We start from the raw sequence: 21,029 nt of genomic DNA on the forward strand, positions 1-21,029 counted from the left end.
CGCGCCGTCGTTGTGACTGCAGTTTATTCGATGATATTTATTCCGGAATTTCTGACACTTCATCAATTGGGCTCGTTTAAAAGAAGAGCTGGGACAAGACTGACAACACCTGAGCAGAGTCCGGCTGCCCACAGTGTGGCCCACTGTGCTCGACCTGCTGGACTGGCTGGGCTGCATGCGCGCCTGTGTCGCGCGCTACTGGTGGGCTGTGCGCTGTCACGCGCGCCGAAGGTGCCATGAAATGAAGAAAACTCAGTCACAGAGGGGAAGGGCATTATTTATAAGAGCGCGTATGGGACCATAGGAGGATTATCTTACTCGACTGAAAATGGCCAGAAACACATCTCTTTATTTTAGAATCGTCGAGGGCAGGAACCTCCCGGCCAAAGACGTGTAAGTAATCTCTGAATGGCATGTGCTTCTGTACTCAAGTCTCATCTGTTGGAATATATACAGCCTCAACATTGTTTAATAGCTAATATCAGGCTAATTAGGGGCGAGAAAAGTTCCGTTTACATGTGAAACGCCAATTTCTGGTACGGTGTCTCTGTAAATTAATTGAAGGGATTGGTGGTGAGATGGTCTGTCTACTCCAATTGACCTCAGCATAAGTGAAGACAGAGAATTAAATTAAGCTTATCACCAGGCAAATTGACCATGCTAATTTGTCTCACGCAGTCATATCTTTTTTTCTTGTTATTTTATAGCTCCGGAACCAGTGATCCATACTGCATTGTAAAAGTTGACAATGAAGTTGTGGCCAGGTGAGTTTGATTATAAATAAAGATGTGCACAATATTTGCATGACAAGAGCTCCACTTGTTGAGTAAGCTATCTATTGCCTAGAGTCTAAGTGCTCATATGTGAATACCTTTCATCACAGTTGGGATATTTGCAGTAGGTTACTTTTCTGGCTGAGCTCCCGCTACTCTGCATGTAAACCCGAGCGGAGTGTGTATGATCAGGGTGGTGATGCCCACAGCGTGGCTCCTCCAACACAGAAAACCTGATACTGGTCTGGCCTTTAAAACACCCGCAGGTAACCATGGAGAGGGTACATCAATTATTACAGGGAGCTCCTGAGCTGGTTCAGAGGTGTTCCCAGTTTGAGTGCAAGAGTGCAAATGATTTCATCCTCCAAAGTATTCAAATAAAAGAGACACATTTTCAATGGATGCTTAATATTATTTCTAAATGGTGCTGTTTGACAGTAGCCGTGATTTATTTAGAAAAAAAAGTTGTGTGCAAGAGCATGGGGTGAATTTAGTTGCCATTGTTCCATCTGGCACATTGGGGAAAACAGCACAGTGATTCACTGCAGACACTCACACTAATTATCTGGCACTTGTAGTGTTACTGGCCAACTGACTCCTCGAGTGTGATGTTCATGGATGATGTGGCTGGTAGATTATAGTGGGAAATAATCAGTGCAATTTAATCTTAGAAACAAAGGGGGTTTAAATACAGGATTCCAAAATTGTAGTAGGCTATTTTTTAAAAAAAAATCTTTTGACCCTATTAACAACATGGTATATGATTGATGTTGCTACTAAAACATCACTTTTTTGGTACTTTTCTAAGGAATATATGCCTGTTTTTCTCTACATTCCTTAAATGTTTAGATGATATAAAACAGGGAAAATAATGATTTAAATCAGGAACTAGAACCAGTACCACATATCTGACCAGGCATTCAACGGCAACTTTCAGTACATGACATCTTTTGATACTTGGTGTTTTTGACACATCTCAGTTGACATCAGAAAAGGTATTTAGATCTGATACATAGTCCGGCTTGTCCTCATAGAAGAACCCTTTTCGGCTTTAAAGGAATACTTGCAAACACCTGCAAAGTGACCATTTGTTAATCACTTACTTACTGCATGTTATCTTGAAATTGTGAAGAAATCATTGTTGTAATTGCATGCCTTCATGGTGAATCCAAAAAAGCAAACATTCATTTAAGTATTCAAAGTCCGTTTAACTTCAGCAGAACTATATCAAAACGTCGATTACAAACTCACACAACTCTTGCAGTACTATCCAAGTTTCTTTCATACAGTTGTATGCGTAGTACTTCCTTAACACATATATTTTTACTAAGACTTTTAAAAAGGTTAGTATAATAGTTGGAATGCATGAACAAGTGCGCCTGGTCATACACACAAGTCCGTTTTAAGCAGCATTTAACAAATTGGGCATGCCCATGCACATTTGGGGTGTGCTTCTCAAAGGCGAAAGTGTTTTATATCGTATGGTTTTTGCAAAAAATGCACATTTTGGAAGAACAGCATATGACTGGATAAATGAGACTTGGATTATCCTGCATTAGTTGTGTAAGAGTTTGTAGATGTTTTGAGATTGCTTTGCTGTCGTCAAATGTGGGCCCCAGTTACCTACATTTATGGAGATTGTTTTCTTTTTTTGTATTGTTTGTTCACCATTATATTTGAGAAAAACAATGTTTTCTTCACATATTCAAGGTAACATGCAGTGAGTAATTGATATACAAATGCTGATTTTGTGGTTGAAGTATCCCTTTAAGAACTATTTAAATGATATATCCAGAAAACTGATTGATTCCTGCCTGGAGCCTGCTATAGCTTTCAAACAGGACATTTTAACCTGGTGTTCACTGGTAAAGAGCAGTTTTTTATATGATCTCTTAAAATGAAGCAATGCCTGTTTGCAACGGGGAATATGTCATGATGTTTTGAGCATTCCACCAAAAGGAATTTCACAGATTGTTTCATTAAAATAATTTTAAGGGCCCAAACAAGCAAAAGTATCCAGTATTTCACAAAAGAGCCAAATTTAGATGACTAAAAGAGGAACCCTATGTTTTTCTTCTTTCTACTGCTGATAATCATCTTGTTATCCCTTGGAGGGATTACAACAGTGTTTTTAAAATATTGCTTGACAAGTGTATAATTGTCTACCCTTAGGTGCACTTTGAATGTGGGTAGAAAAAAAACACATTTACAGTGATTTCTGACTTCTGCCATTACTCCACTGTTTTTTTTTTTATTATTGCATACATTTGTGTGACGCTTCTGCGTAAGGTGGTTATTAAGCAAATTAAACTTCTCCTTTCAGGACCGCCACAGTGTGGAAGAACCTCAGTCCCTTCTGGGGTGAAGAGTACACACTGCACCTCCCGATGGGGTTTCACTCACTCTCCTTTCTTGTCATGGACGAGGACACGATTGGGTAACGCTGTCATCCATAGCTGTATCAAAATGATTCCATATTCAGCCATTACTCTTGACTGACAGAGTTGATATATAGTCCTCTAAGCCATGACTGCTTACCTTGGCTTCTGAATGAGCCAACACGAGCATCATGTACAGTTTAAATGTTTTGGGAAAAACTAAATTCCAAGCTTTGAGTAAACAAACATCACCAGACAGATGGTCGCCCAGACTGAGTGATTAAACGCTGTTTTTCTCCTCATTTCGTGACCTGCAGTACTCTAATCAGTTTGTCTTCAAATTCACCTCATTTAACATTAGCAAGATCAAAAAACTTTGATAGGATTTTCAATAACTCCTGATCTGATAACCTGGTCTTTTATCTCTTGCTCTACAGCCATGATGATGTTATTGGAAAGATAACTCTGACCAAAGAAGCCATTGGATCTCAAGCTAAAGGTATGATGGAAAAATCTGTCACAGGATGGGTGCATGAGCAAAGTTCAGAGGTTAAACATACATGGTGTCCCATGACCGAGTCAAAGGTCAGAGTGATGAAGAGACGGAGACTCTGGGAATGTTTCTCAGTACTCTCTCACACATTCAGTTTTATTTGCTTACATTTACTTGCTAGTTGACTAAACTAACAAGCAATGAAATCAGCATTCACATTGATACATGTGCTCTTATGATGTCTCTCCTGGTGCTCGTCTGCATAAACTCTGTTTTCTTTCTCACTGTGTGCATCACAAACTATCCTTTTGTGTGGAGACCTGCAGTGCTGTGAAAGAAAAAACAACCAAAGCATTTCAAATAGCTTCAAACCATTTAATGTCTGGCTCTCTTACAGAAGCTTTCACATTCAAGAAATTAGTCACGCTGTTTACCTCAGCATGAACCCTCACCCTTTCTGTACTCTTTTGGCCACACATACGGCATTTTAAATATGGTACGTCGTGATGATGTTGTAGTCTTATTAAATTGCCCAAAGTGTTTACCGGGGTATGTTTGCTGCATACTGATGTGTCTCTCTGGAGAGCCACCTGGCACGGCCTTCACTCATGTGATTCATTGCTACATGGTGGTACACTGAGTCAGTTACTCCCTCACAGTATTATTCTCACAGTCTGGCCTTGACATTGTGCCCTCGCTTATGTGTGATATTTCTGAAATGGTAAAACACAACACATTGAATGTGATAGAACTGTTAAAACATTAACACATCATTTACATGTTGCTACGACTATCAAGGACTATATTGTTGTTTCTGTTTGACCTTGCATGCCTTCACCTTATCTTGTAATCTTCAGCCTTGTAAACATTTTTGCCCAACATTTGCTATAATATAATAGCATATGTACTCACTCAAATACATGTTTGTCAATTAGTTAATTAATTGGATCATTACATAAGAAACGAAAAAAAACAAAACAAAACAAATAAAGCCCAAGGCAGTGTTATCAAATTGCTTGTTTTTACACTCCATATCCTAGAAATACTATAAGAAAATAAAATGAAATAGCAACTAATAAGTTGGAACTAGAAAATGTTGACATTTTTTGCCTCAAAAATGAATAGATTATCAAAGTACTTGTTAAGTTATTTTTCTGACAATCAATTTACTGTCTAATCCATTAAAGTGTCAGCTCTACATTAATATCTGCTCTAGATTTTTCAGACCTTTCTTGTTTTACTCTGATTTGCATCTTTGGTTTATTCTTATTTACTCCTAAAGGATAATTTCTATAATTTTCAACCTTAATCCTATTTTCCCATTTTTTCGTGTCTAACTGACCAATCAGAGCAACATTTTTTGAAATTGGTCCAGTATTGAGAGAGAGCGCTGCAGCCATCAGTGGCAAAACAGGCTGCATTGTAACCACTTGGGGTATTTGTGCGCTGTCAATTTTAGTCCTCTAAAAGTATTTGTTTTTGTCACTGACAAGTTTGGTTGAAATAAACCATCAATTCACCCAGTTAGATGTGAAAACATGCTAGCTCTATATGCTATATGGTTTGTTTAAATGGAGTCTGGGGAGGCTGGCAAAAGCAATTTTGACGCTGTGTCTGGTGAAACAAAAATGATTTTACTCTTTAACAAAACTGTGTATCTCTTTCCCTCCTTTCCATAAATTGTCAGATACTCATAACAGTAATCTGAGCCTGTCAGTGGCAAAAGCAAGCACTGTTAGAGGACATAAATTGACAGTGAACAAATGCCCCTTGTGGTTATATTGCAGCCTGTTTTGCTGCTACCTTCTGCAGCAATCTCCTCAATACTGGATCAGTTGGATTTCAAAAATTGTTGCTCCTTTTAGTCACTCAGACACAACAACATGGGAACACACCGTCCAGGTTGGATTATACAGAATTTTCCCTTTAATGTTTCATGCTTTAGAGTTGACAGGAGTGTTTTTTTAATAATTAATGTCTCTCTGTACGGCATGGTCAGGGATAGATTGTTGGCTGAATTTGACGAGGGTCGACCCTGATGAAGAAGTCCAGGGAGAGATCCATCTGAGTCTAGAGCTCCTGAAAGACACAGAGAAGATCAGCCTGCGGTGTCAAGTCTTTGAAGCCAGGTAACGTAATTGTGAGCTTTGAATCCTGTAACAGCTTTAAAAAAAAAGAGAGAGGGAGATTAGATCATTTAAAGATACTGTAACAATGGACAACAGCATTACAGTAGCAGGAGTGCTGCCAGAAGCTTATGTAGACTCTGAAGGCATGTTTATATGTAGTTTTAGGATGATTAAACTGGTCATCAGTCAGAAGTTAAATTACTGTAGCCAAACTTGACAGTGTCATCACTATTCTCTGTGCTGAAATCTTATCACCATCACCCCGCAGGCCTCCACACTCTCTTCCTGAGTCATACTGTCACTATCACACCACTCACTGCCCCATCTGTGGGTCCCAGGCTACAATCTCTTCCTCTCAGGCAGGGCACTAATGAGCATGTCAATCAGAGCTTGACACTGTGTTATTCAAACATGCTTGGATGAATGTGAATCAAGTCTGAAGGAATAAGGTCAAGTGAAAAACTGCGGGTTTTTTTTGCTGTTTTTATTTGTTGACTAATTTAATTTGCAGAGCAGGTTAATAGGAATTTGTTAAGCATTTTATTGCATTGATCAGTTCGGTTGTCTTTTGGTGTGGCGATATACCCACAGGGACTTGGCTCCAAGAGACATCTCTGGAACCTCTGATCCATTTACAAGAGTTATTTTCAACAACCACAGTGCAGAGACCTCGGTGAGCTCTATGTGCATGCGTTTGTATTGGTGTCAGTGGAGCCAGAGGTGCATATTCTGTCATTGTTATTAATGTTTTTTTCGTTGTCTGACATTTTATTCGATACCACTGATTTCCTGACACCTCAACCTGCTGGGTTTTAGATTATTAAGAAGACCCGTTTCCCCCACTGGGGAGAGACCCTGGAGCTGGAGTTGGATCCAGAGGAGCTGAGAGAGGAGGGCACTGTCACTGTGGAGGTCTGGGACTGGGACATGGTTGGCAAGAATGACTTTCTGGGAAAGGTGAGGATCCCATCATTGTAATAATGTGTCAGACTTAATTACAAGTTCATTTTCTGATCACTACAGATCATGCCTCATCTGGAAGTACAGTATTTCCCACCGTATCAGTCCTTAATGTGTTACGATTTTTGTCTGATACTGTATCTTGTTTGTTCTTTCTTTCCGTAGGTGGAAATCCCTTTTGCTTGTTTGCACAAGACACCTCCGATAGAAGGCTGGTTTCGTTTGCTTCCCTTGGGAAACAATGAGGTTGATGCTGGGTGAGGATTATGGGTGTGCTTGTTTGTCTAATGTAGTAACTTTGTGTGTTTGTATATGACTGAGATAAGCATTGTGCTTCTGGAGTTTCTTAAGACTCAAATGGAGCAGCCATTATCGTTTTAACATGCTCTAAAGGAAAGTATTTGTTCCTTTCCCCTTTGTGCTTCCCTTCATGCATTTAAATGAATATTATCGGGTGTCTGATAGCACCCGCTCTTTGAGATAATTTTAGAACAAAGAAAACTCAGTGAAATGCCAAAGCATAGAGTGTCAAAGAGGTTCACAAGGAAATGTGTTACAGTAAAGGTTTTGTGAGGGGAGCATACTACTGAGCAGAAGCTGGTAAAAGATCTGCTTTCGCCACAATAAAAAAAAAAAAAAAAGTCAGGCCGAGATATTTCCTCGGGGACTACATGTTAAAACCACCCATTGACAGTTAACATCATTCATCCAGTGGTAAACCAGATATTTCCTAAACGATCAGTCGCACAATTTATTATTAATGTACTATTGATTCAGTGTTTCACTTTACAAGAATATAGTTATTCTTTAAGATAATTAAGAGAAGGAATTATATGCAGTTATATGTATTATAACAGTCTACGTAGTGGCTACATTTCTAACAAAGTCTAGTGCACAAACAGTGCATTTGATCCTGCAATTTTCAAACAAAACCACAGAAAATCAGGTATCCTTGTTTGTCCTCCCTTAGAGAAAAACAAAGTAATCCAGAAGCTCATGTTTCTCTGAAATATTCATTTTTTCCTCATAAATATTCTGGTTGCTGTTATAGACCCTTTTTTTTCTTTGCCAGGTTATGTTTAATAGGAGCTTACATAACGATTAGATCAAGGTGTGCTGAAATTGCTTCTTTTTTTTTTGATTCTGTGGTATTTTTCTCTGTTGCCAGTGGCAAGCTGGGAGCGCTGCGTCTGAAGGTGCGTCTGGTGGAGGATCGGATCTTGCCGTCTGTGTACTATCAGCCCCTCATTCACCTTCTGGTGGAGTCAGTCATCTCCCCTACAGAGGTAAGTATTGCCGTTTTTCTACACTACTAACATTTTTTTGTCTCCATCTAGTACATAAATGCTGTGTTGGCATTCAGACGGCTTAAAACAATTCTTTGCCTGTGTCAGCAGCTTGTCATGACCATAGACTGTATAGAATAATAAATGTAGTTACTACAATGGCACCCACTTGTTTTTGACCTGAAGTGTGGCATTTTGGCCGTCACTGTTGGTTTTGTTAGCCAGAAGTGACTATTTTGACGAGAGGGTGGCACTATGAAGGAGACTCATGGACTGTAGCGACGTCTTGCCAACAGTTACTCAGTCGGCCCTGCCCTTAAATATACATCATTTTTAGTCTTAGTAAACTGTAAACAGTTGAGTTCTATAAACAATTAATGCCATGTACAGTTGTCATGAATATGGAAATAAGCTTAAGAGACAAATACGAATATTCAACGTTAACCCTTTTCACCCATATAAAGATTTATAAAGCTTTAAAGAAGCTAACTATGCTAACGGTGGGTCGGAAATATCCAACAACACTTTTTGCAGTCACTAGATAACAAACAAAATCCCAAGACTGTGTCCTATTGAATTGCTGTGATCTATAAATTTACCACTTCGCAGGAAAAGAGAGAAGATGATGTTTTCTCCCTTCTCTTTTCCTCCATGTCACTGCCTGCATGTCCCCAGCAGCCTGTACTTAAAAGTAGCGTCAAAGTCCAGAGCGCTCACTCTGCAGCAAAACCTGGGACCCCAAAGGTCCTCAGAAGTACACTGTACAGCACACTGACTAATGAAAAAAACAAAAACAAAATACCACCGCTTGACTTAAAGCAATGTCAGTTGATTCGAATCTTTAACTTTGAAGGGACAGCCCTTCTATGGGCACTGACTCTGTTTTGGAGCCAGCCTCAAGTGGCCATTCAAGGAACTACATTTTTGGCACTTTGGCTCACCAGGTGGAAGATAGCAGTGCTCTGACCATGCTGGAGGAGGTGAACACGGTTGAGAGCCGGCAGGATGTGGCAATGACTCTGGTGAAGATCTACCTTGGCCAGGGCCTGGTGGTGCCATTTCTGGATTACCTCAACACCCGCGAGGTCAACCACACCAGTAAGATTGAACGATCAGCACTGTTTAAAGTGTTTTATCAGATATTAGCTCAAAACATTTTACATATATAGACTGTGATTACATAATACACAGTGTGCGTAAGGCCTAAGTTTATCCCCATTAGTCAGTATTCGTATTAGTCAGAGTTTGGACATGTCAGTTTATCTCCAGAGACCTTATGAGAGCTGCTTCTATTAAAAGTGTGAACTGACATCAAGGTCCCTGAACAATCACGTTCTGTATGTGGGCAGTTTAAGTCTACCAGCACTATATTTACGTCCCCGATGCCAATTATTTACTCACCCAGCGGTCTTTTCATGGCTTCTCTGTGGTCTGTATTAGTCATGTTTTTGCCTCCGCACCACATCCCCGTTGCTAATTCACACAGAGTTGTGCTCTGGTCTTTGGGTTCTGTTGGTGTAGTTTGAGATAATAAGCATAGTGCCTATGTTTCCATAGCAACTCCACACGAGCCGAACTGTAACTGCTTGATCAGGAATAGATGGTGCAAGCAGCCAGACTTTAAAGTTGGGCACAGGGGTAAAGAAATGAACTGTACTCCCACTGGGCTGCAATCAAAACCCAGCCAGCATTTCTCCACACATCCTGATCTTTAAAACCAAAATTCTACCTGACTTCTCATTCTTGTCACTGTGGATGTTTCAGTATTTCCACCTTGAAGGATTAAAGTGATGTTGCAGCAAGGTCAGTTAGCCTTTATTTGTGACACTGAGCTCTGTGTTTCCATAGCAAATAAATTCTTGGCAGATAAACATAAAACAAATAGACAGAAAGCATGAACACTCCAGACCAAAGGCCTGAATTGAGGGCAGCAACAGACAAAGGATCCACACATTGTACTAATAACTTTCAGTGAATTTAATGAAGCAACGTCTGAGATTTTCATCAAGCATGATTATGTGCTTGATGAGGGTCTCTGAATGCTTAAATGTTGCCTCATTACATTCACTGGGATCTTTTAATAGAGAGATTGGATCCTTTTTCTATCTCTGCTCTCAGATACACATTAAACTGTCTATTTTTAGGCATTTTTGAGGCATTATCAGTCAGACCGTAGAGAAAGACAGGAAATGAGAGGTGAAAGAAATGGAGAAAGACACACAAACATTTATATTAGGGACATTGTGGTAAGCTCCTGTGTTTTTTTTCCTTTAATTTACATTTTCTTAAATTAAAAACTATGTAAGGATGCTATTTTATATCCGTATTATTTAGGTTATTATTGACTGTAAACCTAATCAATCTCCTTTCTCCTCTCGAAGCTGATCCAAACACTTTGTTTCGCTCCAACTCACTTTCCTCCAAGGCCATGGAACAGTTCATGAAGGTGCGTTGTTCTATTTTAAAAGAAATTGTAAGTAACAGATTGTTCTTTGTCTACTGTGTCTTCACATGATTTCACTGGTAATTATTTCTAACCTTTTAGTCAATCATTTCTCCCTGAACATTCCCTAATCCTATTAAATGTACTTGTGCTTACTATGGTCCCCTCGCTGCATCACACTGTACCTTGCTTACTCTTTGTAGCCTGCAGATTTACAAATTTAGAAAAGAATCTCTGTAGTGTGGATGCAAATGAGATGTACTCAGCATATGGTATTGTTTTGCTGTCAGGCTGTCGGCATGCTGTATCTGCACGAGGTGCTAAAACCCATCATTAACCGTATCTTTGATGAGAAGAAGTATATTGAGCTGGACCCATGTAAGATCGACCTGAACCGCACAAGGTAAAACAGACCTGAGACTGCTGGATCTCAAAATACTATGATCATAATAATAGTACAGATCTGCTTCACAGGTGATTGTCTTAAGCCACATATGACAAGTGGGGGTCGTGGGTCCATGTGCGTAGTTCACAGTCACTGTGTTAAAATGGTCAAATGGAAAACCTGTCACATGAGACTCTCCACTTCCTCTATACTTCACCCCTGAGAGGAAGACATCAATGTGAGAAAATGGAAAAAAAGGAATTTAAAAAGGGGGAGGGCTGTTGCTTGGCAACTGCTATGAGCCCCCTGAGATGTCTATCTTTGACATAGAGGGAGATCAAGGATCTAATGTGCTCTGTGTCTGCTGTAGATCTGCCTGCCGTCACCTTGTTTGTTGTATCCGCTTTCTATTTATATATCTCTGCGGACATCTTCAATCTCACAGCATGCGCTCGCATGTAATGACATAACCAAGAACAGAGAGGTTATCAGTTATATCACAAGAGGTATTGTAAACTTGACCATATTTTAGCAAAATCTATACACACAACGGGGTGCTTTGTCCTTAGATTGTGTATATTCTATAGATGTCTGACAGAGGGATTCAGTCATTTACACTATTGTTCTTCTTCTTCAAAGACGAATTTCATTTAAGGGTGCAGTGTCAGAGGCAGAGGTGCGGGACAGCAGCGTGGAGATGCTGCAGAGCTACTTAACCAGCATCATTGAATCAATCGTGGGCTCAGTTGATCAGTGTCCTTCTGTCATGAGAGTGGCCTTCAAACAGCTACACAAGAGAGTAGAGGAACAATTTGCTGAACCTGAAAATGAGGTCAGTCCCCAAAACACATGGAAGATAAACTACTGGAAACACATTTTTTAATGTATCTGGACAGCTTTTGTCTTTGAGATTTAAAGGTCCAGTGTGTTGGAAATAGGGGTATCTTTTTTTTGTTTGTTACCTGAGGATAAGCAGTTTATATCTGCATAGGGAGTGGGTCCTCTTCCCCAGTGTCCGCCGTGTTGTTCTACAGTAGCCCAGAATGGACAAATCAAACCCTGGCTCTAGATAGGGTCATTCAATTTTTGCATTTTTGCATCTTTACATTGGCCACAGTAGTTCTCAAACGCACTAAGCACTCATCACTAAATGCCACCAAATCCTTCACGCTGGACCTGTAAACATTTTTATGTTATCATTACCTGTTATATACTCAGCTACAGCTCTTTACTTTATTTCTACAGGATGTGAAGTATCTGGCTATCAGTGGATTTTTTTTCCTGCGTTTCTTTGCTCCTGCCATCCTCACACCTAAACTGTTCCAGCTGAGGGATCAGCACGCTGATACGCGTACAAGCAGAACGCTTCTACTGTTGGCCAAGGTAAAATTCACAACACGGACATACTCATAGACATTGCTATGAATAACTTATTCAAGACATCACACTTAAGCACAAAAAAACTGTGAAGAGAGGGATGCACAAGATGCGGGGCCACATGCTGCCTGTCAACAGTGAGGAATCTGAATTTGCAAGTGTAACAAATAAATATGAAGCAGGAATGTAACATGCTGTGTTTGTACTATATGTGCAGGCAGCAGAGCTTTTCTATGTAGTAATGCCCAATAACTGCAGATATAGCACTGAGCTGCGCCTTGCTTTAATACCTTGTGAGGTAATTACAATACACGATGCTGTTAAATCAACAAGTAACTCTTATTTTTATATCAATATAAATAGAGATTTATTTGGTAAACTATGAATATTCATACAATCAATTCTAACAATAAATATTAACCTAAAAATATCCTGTTTCCTTTTAACATTGCCTCATTGTGTCGAAAGTTGGGATTGATTTATTTTGTAGAAATAAAAATTGCGCCAACTCAAGATCCATTACAGCACATCTCACACTGGATTGCTTTATTAACTATACAATGTATCCAGTGGTTTTCAATGCCGTTGTGTGCCGTTAACTTTAAACAATACCGTCTCACATAATGCCCCACTCAATCATCCTGTTTCATGTGGAAATAGATCAAATCATATTTGGGGTGCCTGGTAGCTCAGTGGCTATAGCGGGCGCCCCATGCTGTGTCCTTGCCGCAGTGGCCACGGGTTTGATTCCGTACTCGGCCCTTTGCTGCATGTCGCCCCCTTTCTCTCTCCCAACTTCACGCTGACTCTGTCCTATCAATTTAAGGCATTAAAAGCCCAAAAATATAATCGAAAAAAAAAAAAAAATCTAGGGCCATATCCAACGCATTATGCCAGCCAATCAAATGTTTCTGTTTAATAAGAATATTCAACTGTTCATTCCTTATATTCCATATACAGTTTGAGAGTTTGAACAGGGTTTTGCCGGACAGTTAAAGTGAGAGTAATGTTCTTATAACAACCAAGCCAAGCCAAGTTAGCCCTCCATGCTAATGCATACTAACTACCCTAAAGTGTAAATGTTAATGCGCAACATTTTTTACACTACATATCAAACAAAAGCCAGAGACTGTATTATAAAAAGTTGCTGTTAGCTGCAAATTCACCACTTCTCAGCAGAAAGCAAAGGATAGCGTTATCTCAGACCCGACCAGGCAAAGCCTCTCTCTCCTCTCTTCAGGCAGCTGCCTCCATCTCACTCAGACACCCCCCTGGGTCTGAGCCTGCAGCTTCCCATGCTGTGAGAGCGAGGAGCGCCCGCTCTGCGGCTTATTCTGGGGGCCAAAATGTCCCCAAGTACACTGACTGACAAAAAAAACCCTGACTGCTTGATTTGAAGAATATCAGTCGACTTAGGGGTCACCGACTGATGATTCAGATCTTCAGCTTCTAATAATCAAATTATCAAAGAAATCAAAAATCCTTTTCCTGTAACCGGAAGCTGACAGCTCACCATGCTTTTGAGTGGAAGTGACCCCTGATTATCACCAGCATAAACACCTTCGATATCATTAAAAGTAGGGGTGTCATAGTCAGAAGAAAAGTGAAACCTCGTTCTCACACGTGTGGGTTCAGTGGTTGCTGTCCATGGTGCTGAAGTGCTGTTGCCATGGGTCCTCTAAAGAGAAAGGCAACAGGCTATTTTTACCTCAGTGTGTGCAGCGACCAGACTGCGGTTCAAAGCCAAGCATCAGAGAGGGGTGTAGAGAGGGACTTCCTCCTCGCCCTAAGCCAGGTGTGGGCTGGACAAAGGGCCTCACAGCATGCTTGGCCTCAGGGACCCTTTTGATCTCCGACTTTGAGATGTGCAGTCACTCACACTGAGTTCTGTCAGTTACTGAGGGATTTGATGTGCTGAAGATGTGAGTGTGTACTGGTCGTTGTGTCTTTATGGTCGCCAGGCGTTGCAAAGTGTCGGGAACTTGGGCCTTCAGCTGGGTCACGGAAAGGAGCAGTGGATGGAGCCTCTTCATCCAATCATCCTGCGCAGTGTGTCCTCCGTCAAAGACTTCCTGGACAAGTTGATCGACATAGATCATGACATCGGTAAGGCTGACAATAGCAAACACACCACATAACTTATAAAGGACAGCAGGTCACGGTGTTGAGCTAATCAGACACAGGCCAGCTGCTAGCGTAGAAGCTCCCAGCTGACATCAGGACCTCGCAAAACAATACCGTAGTGGTGAAATATTCATAACTAGCTGCAAGCCTAGAAGAGAGATGACATGGTTAACGAGCTGGCGGGGAGCTGGAGTGAGAACCTGCAGGCGTTTGTACACGCCACACTGGTTACCCAACATGTCTGGGCTGCTTTCTTACCGTCATGTGTCAGTGAGTCTGTTGTTGTGAAACTTCTTCCCCCTCTGATATATCATGTTTCAGCCGCCTCTTGCACTTCACACCCACCCTTTTCTCTTAAAGGCCAGTTTGACATTTAGTGCTCTTCAGGTGGATTTGTTGGACAGACATGGATGCTTGTTATGCCTCTTTGAAGCTCTCCTTCACATGGTGATGAAGGAGGCTGAAAATGAAGACGTGGACTGTAGTTTAACAATAAAGCACACTGTTTATTGTTGCAGCACCACCTTGTGTGTATATTGATGAACATACCATAACACAGGGCTGGGTGATATGGAGAATATATATATATATATATATATATATGTATATATATATATATAAATGTTAATATTTCTGAACAAAGACCTTGATATTGATATTACAACAATATTATATTGTTGTATTGTATTGACTGTTGGTGATGTCACACAGTGAGATTTTTGATAAATAATTATCAGTAATAATGTAGATATAAGAACCAAGTGGATAAAGGCAAATAATAGAACAGATAGAACAGTCTAAGTTCAGAAAATTGCATCACTTTACCGTAATGCAGCCTTTGTAGGAGCAGTGTCCTCTAATGGTGGATTACAGATTACAACCAGCTGAAACTTCTGTATGCTGAAGCATGAACTCGGGTAGGATTCTTTGAGCATTCATTGTTCAGGAAATTTTCTATGAGGAGCCAGGTTATCCACAAAGGTTTCTATCTCTTCAAGGCAAATGGACCAGGTTATTTAGAAATTAGAAAAACTCTGAATTAAGCAGTTTCACCTTGTGAATCAGTGTTTCTCTGACGCTGTTTGGTTCATCACAGATAGGACCACTAGCGAGATTTTTACCGAGAACCATATTATCAGCAGAGGTCTCTTCCTCTCCAAAACAAGCAAATCCAGTAATATAAACTGGTAAAAAACCCCAAAGAAAGCACTATCTTGTTAAAAATAAATGTTTTTACAAAACTGTTAATCTTATTGCGGAGGGGCTGCTTACTACATTTGCCTTTAAAACACAGAAAAACACAGCACTTATGATATTATGATATCCAAACTCTAAGACAAAACCTATTCTCATATCATGAAATCAATGTAACATTGATTTATTGACCAGCCCTACCATAAAGTGTGCATTACAAAGTGTGTCTCTGCATTCGCTGTTAAAAAAAACAACTCTTTAACTCTTTTAACTTCTTTTAACATCTTGCAGTGTCTGAGGTGCCTCAGAGAGCTGTGTTCATGCCCTCCGTCACAGTTAAAGAGGGGTACCTCCACAAACACAAGGCAGAAGGACCCCAACTGCTATCCCGCTTTGCGTTTAAAAAGCGCTACTTCTGGTTGACGAGTGAGACGCTGTCCTACGCCAAGACGCCTGATTGGCAGGTTGGTACTGAACCAGTGAGTCACAGCTTTATATTGCTTATATTTCGCCATTTTGGCAACCAGCTGCTGTTTCAAGATTTTATCACTTGGCCAGAAGGCTAAGTAATGTTCTTTAATTTGTCTTTTGCTGTGACATCTGGATCAAAACATAATATCCGCCAGATAAATGCCTATTTATTCTGTCTTGTCTTATAAACAAGACAAAAATAGATGAGTAAACTTCGAATAAAAGTCATGTGAAAGTGACTCATCCACTATTAGAGGCTGATATGCTCTCTGTTGATGAATTAGTCAGCGTGTCTACTCTTCTACGGACGTTTATCAACTTGGCTCAGAAAAAGAGGAAACATTTCAGTCATCCCCAGTTCACTGTATTGTGTTTTTGTTGATCTCCTTGTGAGAACATCATTAGTGGTATAACCATGTGGTGCCTAACCTTGTGATAATGATCTCCTCTCATTCACCAGCCAGAGACTAAGAGAAGGGAGCAGGCTCTCTCTCGCCCAGTAAAAAGCTCCCTCTTTGAGCCAGTCTCGGCTTTGTGTGACTGGAATAAAGGCGAGGGGTAATTGAAGGCTGTGGATATTCATGCTAACATTGCAAATCAGATTGCAGACAATGTCCTGGCCCCTTTCCTCAATGTTGGAGCGCTCTGGTCTCAGAGAAGCGAGCTCCCAATGGAAGTGGCTGATTTACACTTTAAAGTGGCCTTTCCTGCGACGCTGATCTCATCTTCACTTCCTCCTTGTCTCACACAGTTCCTCTTGGCCTAATGTGACAAAAATATCTCAGTATTAGACACTGCTCCATCATTTTTTTTGTGATTAAATACGACTTTTTTTTTTACTTAAACCTTACAGTAGTCTGCACCGCCTTAGGCAAAAGCATGATCCATCATTACCAGCCTGCATACTTGTGTTAATTGGTGCGGTGGTTTGTGGCTGAATTGTTGCAGGTGCGCTCCTCGATCCCTATTCAGTGTGTGTGTGCCGTGGAGAGGGTGGATGAAAATGCCTTTCAGCAGCAGAATGTAATGCAGGTCATCACCCAGGACAACGACGGGCAGCTGCTCACCATGTACATCCAGTGCAAGGTGCTTTGGTACTGACACCAGCCAGTCACCAACAAACTTCTCTCCCTTTTGCAGTTTGCAGTGTAAATGTGTGACTTGTGTTGGCACAGACATAAAATTGTTTTATTTTTCCAGTTGACATTTTGTTGTTGAGATTAATTACAATTTTGCTGACAATAATTTTACTGAAAAAATAGAATCTCATTTAATTCACCTAACACTCTAAGAAGATTTAGGCATAATATTGCAAAACATAGATTCATATACCTTAATTTTTGAAGGATTATCGGTTAACTTTTAAACAGAAACATTTTTCCTTCTTTGATTTCAAAATGACCTAAATCTTTTGAAACCTGGATTGACACCAGTTTTCTTGAGCTCAGGCACCTTTTACAAGCTGTATGACCCTTTTAAAATGATTTGAAGGCAATGATCAACTTTGCAAGAAATATCCCACAAATTGCAAGAAATTAGTAATAAGGGACAAGAAAATTACCTAAAAATAGTTTAAAAAAAGAGGGCAGAAAAAGAAAATTGAATGAAAATTATTTTAAAACTAGGGAAATTGTCCAGAAAAATATATATTTATAATTTCAATTTTCTGTACTTTTTAATGTCATTTTTCTTGTTTGTTTTTGACATTGTCTCGGTAAGTTGTTCATTGCCTTCTCCAAATCAAACCAATTTTCTCAGGTTTCAGATGGTTAATAGACCACAGATTTAAATGTTTCATGGTTCATTTGTGTCTATGTAGAATGTGAATGAGCTGAACCAGTGGCTGTCGGCAATCAGGAAAGTCAGCATCTACAATGAGCGCATGCTGCCCTCTTTCCACCCAGGGGCTCATCGCAGTGGAAAGTGGACCTGCTGCCTGCAGGCGGACCGTGCTGGTAATGCGTGCTTTTGTTTTTAGCTGCACAAACTTAAAAATTCTATTATTACGACTGAAGATGTAGTGTAACTATCTAACTTTTTAAAATTGTACACTACATGTAAAAACATGCAGCTTAGATTTACAAAAAATGTGTTGAATAACTCCCAGGACACCCCCTGAAGGATCATCAGGAATCAACAGCATCCAAGTCATAAGTCTTGCTGTCCCTCAACATGCTTTAACTTCACTTTTGGTTTGACTGACTTGTAGCTAGCTTGCTTCAAAGAGCAACTGAGCTTCTGGCGATCCATATTTAATGACTAAACCCTCAATTTGTAGCTGCCATGTTTTTGTTGCGTCATAATGTAATTTTCTCTGACCAATTACATTTAGTCACTGTCTGAAGGCTACGTCTGATTACATTTCTTGTGTGCTTTTTCACAGTTGTAAACAACAGAATTGTTTCATCAGACATTATTTATATGATGTGTGTTCCCAGGGTAATACCAGGTTTTGGGATCTGATTGCTGCTATTTGCATTAAAATGTACAAACTTGTGGTACTATAAGACTTGCTCTAAATTGTGAAGTTGACGTATATGTTAAGTTTACCTGTGTGAGGTTCATATATAGAGCATCACTGTTAAATACAAGGCTGGTTCTCAGTTACAGGCTGCAGCAGAACACACTCAGCTGTGACTCTGGGTGACTGGAGCGACCCGCTGGATCCCGACGTAGAGGCACAGACCATATTCAAGCAGCTGCTCCAGGGCAAAGACAAACTCAGGTAGGTAAAGAAAATATGCTGTAGTCATCCTCAGCCTGGATGCAGTTCACTCCCTGTACACTAGAGGTCAATGTTGCAGCACAGGAAGTCACCGCTCTGCTGCTGCTGCTTGACAATACAATCAAATGTTGACTTTGTCAAAAGACAAAGCAGCTTTTAGATGATCGTAGAATTCATAGGCATAGATTTTTGAACACTCAGTATTTAGAACATGTGCATTCATCCCCCTCAATAAAAACATCAGCGTAGCAGAGGACTCTTATTTGGACAAAAAGAAATATATTTTCATCATAAATTGGTATGTAAAACTGTATCAGAATGCAGGACACAAAGTTTTTGATGCTCAAAATTTCTTGGCAGAGGACCCCACACCCCCATGTTAACACAAAACTTATGCCCTTGATATGATTATGTTTCTGACTGATACTGTAGGAAAAAGTATATGGAGATGCCAGATGCTGATCAGACGTCCGGCAGTCAAGAAAGTTCTCACCTAGGTGAGGCTGCATCTAAACTTTATATTCTGCCATGGTGGAGGGATTGCTTTTCATGTTCATGTCCTTATGTTATCGACATGGTCTATTTTTGTTTGATGGCATGGTACACTTTCTGTCTCATAGGTGGTGCAGAGTGCAATGCTCAGCTAATAAAGCCAGGTCAGACTGTTGCTGCTCGGCTGCTAGCTGTGATAGAGGATCTGGAACAGGCTCACGCCACCTTCCAGCGCAGAGAAAAAGAGGACGGTACCAGTGTCATTCTGAATCCTTAGACTTCACATAGACTGGGATGCACTACTTATGCCTGAAACGGGGGTGGGGGGGTGGGGTGGGGGCATCCTGAACCAACATGAGCAAACACCACATATTCACTCTCTTGATAATCAGAGAGAAAGTGGCCACAGGGTGCAACCTCTTCTAGCTTTTTAGTACATTTCCCAAAGTAGAGGGAATTCAGCCACTTTTGAGTCTTTTTGTATTCTCTGAGTGCCACCAACTTCACCAACTGACAACCAGCTGACACTGGCGATTGGAGGTGGTGACTTTGAAGCATGATTTTTTTTTTAATGTAGATAACAAGCAATCACTTGCATGACCTGCATCCACTTGTGAAATGTGAAAAGAAGCTTTTATATTTTTGAGATACTGTACAGGACTTCAGTCAGGGTCACACATTTTTATGCAAAAAGCTTGTTGTAGTGTAATATACAGTACCTGAATGTAAGATGTTTTGATATTGCTTTTATCAATGTTTTGTATTTTATTGAGAAAATTTGTCACCATGGTCGCAATGTAGCAGTGAAATTAATGCTAAAGGTCATACTATTATAAGTTTATGAAACGCTGGTGCACATGCCACAGTGTAATGATGCCTGTACAGTGAGCTAAATTAATTTTAATTTAATTTAATTGTTGCTTTGGTCCCTTTATACAAAACAATGTGCTTTTGTTTGGTGCTATGGCCAGTCAACTTAAATGTTTAATCTTAAATGGTTCTGGTGTCATTTGGATATTTAAAATGTCCTTACACTTGATGTAGCCACACCTAAATTCCTTAGGGTAATATTCACTATTCACCTCTTAATATGAGGCGTGAGAACCAGAGGGGCTTAAGTGACATTTTGGGGGGAAAGAGAGTTGTGTATATATATATATATATATATATATATATATATATATATGTGTGTGTGTGTGTGTGTGTGTGTGTGTGTGTGTGTGTGTGTAGGCCATATACAAAACCAGAGTTAGAAAGGGACTGTACATATATATATATATATATAAAATATATATATAAATTAATCGCATTAATCTCTGGCCAACATTCCTGTCTTTAAGAATGAGTTTTGAGTGAATCAGTTTCAGTGATGAATCAGTGATGACACTGGTATCATATGAAACTAGAAGACTTAAAGAATCCAGTGGTACTTTCATGTCATGCTAGCTTCTCAGTAAAGGGACGCAATAGCGCTCCAAACTTAGGCTACATTTTTGTGGTGGTTAAACGGCATGCCCATTTAATAGGGATCACTTGAACTCTGATATATAAAAAAAATACAAAAAATACAATACACACAACCATTCAAAGTCGATTGCCCCCCATACCCACAATGAAACAATTCCCTCCCTTGTGCTTGAAAAAAATATGTCCTTTCTATGTTTTGCAACTCCCCCTCCCCTCCCATAAATAATCCCTGATCAAAAACCAAACGACTTAACACTAAATTGTTTGGGGCCAAAAAGAACATAAGTGCACTTACTCACATAAAATCAAGTATATTATCATCCACATGTGTA

The 21,029-nt window shown here is 40.0% G+C and overlaps 1 protein-coding gene across 3 annotated transcripts; it reads left to right on the forward strand.

Moving 5' to 3' along the window:
- Positions 1-2: 2 nt before the first annotated feature.
- Positions 3-20,144, forward strand: rasal1a (RAS protein activator like 1a (GAP1 like)). 3 transcript variants are annotated; one of them, XM_042488136.2, is made up of 21 exons: positions 3-393; positions 708-764; positions 3,097-3,210; positions 3,589-3,650; positions 5,644-5,773; positions 6,365-6,446; positions 6,590-6,730; positions 6,899-6,990; positions 7,902-8,019; positions 8,964-9,117; positions 10,401-10,465; positions 10,753-10,865; positions 11,487-11,679; positions 12,093-12,230; positions 14,186-14,330; positions 15,834-16,021; positions 16,962-17,099; positions 17,833-17,968; positions 18,618-18,738; positions 19,171-19,235; positions 19,359-20,144. In XM_042488136.2, the coding sequence occupies exons 1-21, from the start codon at positions 329-331 to the stop codon at positions 19,505-19,507; spliced, it is 2,466 nt and encodes an 821-aa protein (XP_042344070.1). In that variant the 5' UTR covers positions 3-328; the 3' UTR covers positions 19,508-20,144. The 3 variants fall into 3 exon arrangements, with proteins under 3 accessions (XP_042344070.1, XP_042344071.1, XP_087933117.1); XM_042488137.2 differs by having other exon boundaries at positions 15,834-16,006; XM_088076991.1 differs by lacking the exons at positions 18,618-18,738; positions 19,171-19,235; positions 19,359-20,144 and having other exon boundaries at positions 16,962-17,107; positions 17,833-17,971.
- The last annotated feature ends 885 nt before the right edge of the window (positions 20,145-21,029 follow it).

Source organism: Plectropomus leopardus, chromosome 4 (assembly GCF_026936395.1).
Source record: "Plectropomus leopardus strain MGB_pleo_1.0 chromosome 4, ASM2693639v1, whole genome shotgun sequence".
In the NCBI taxonomy this organism is placed as follows: domain Eukaryota; kingdom Metazoa; phylum Chordata; class Actinopteri; order Perciformes; family Serranidae; genus Plectropomus; species Plectropomus leopardus.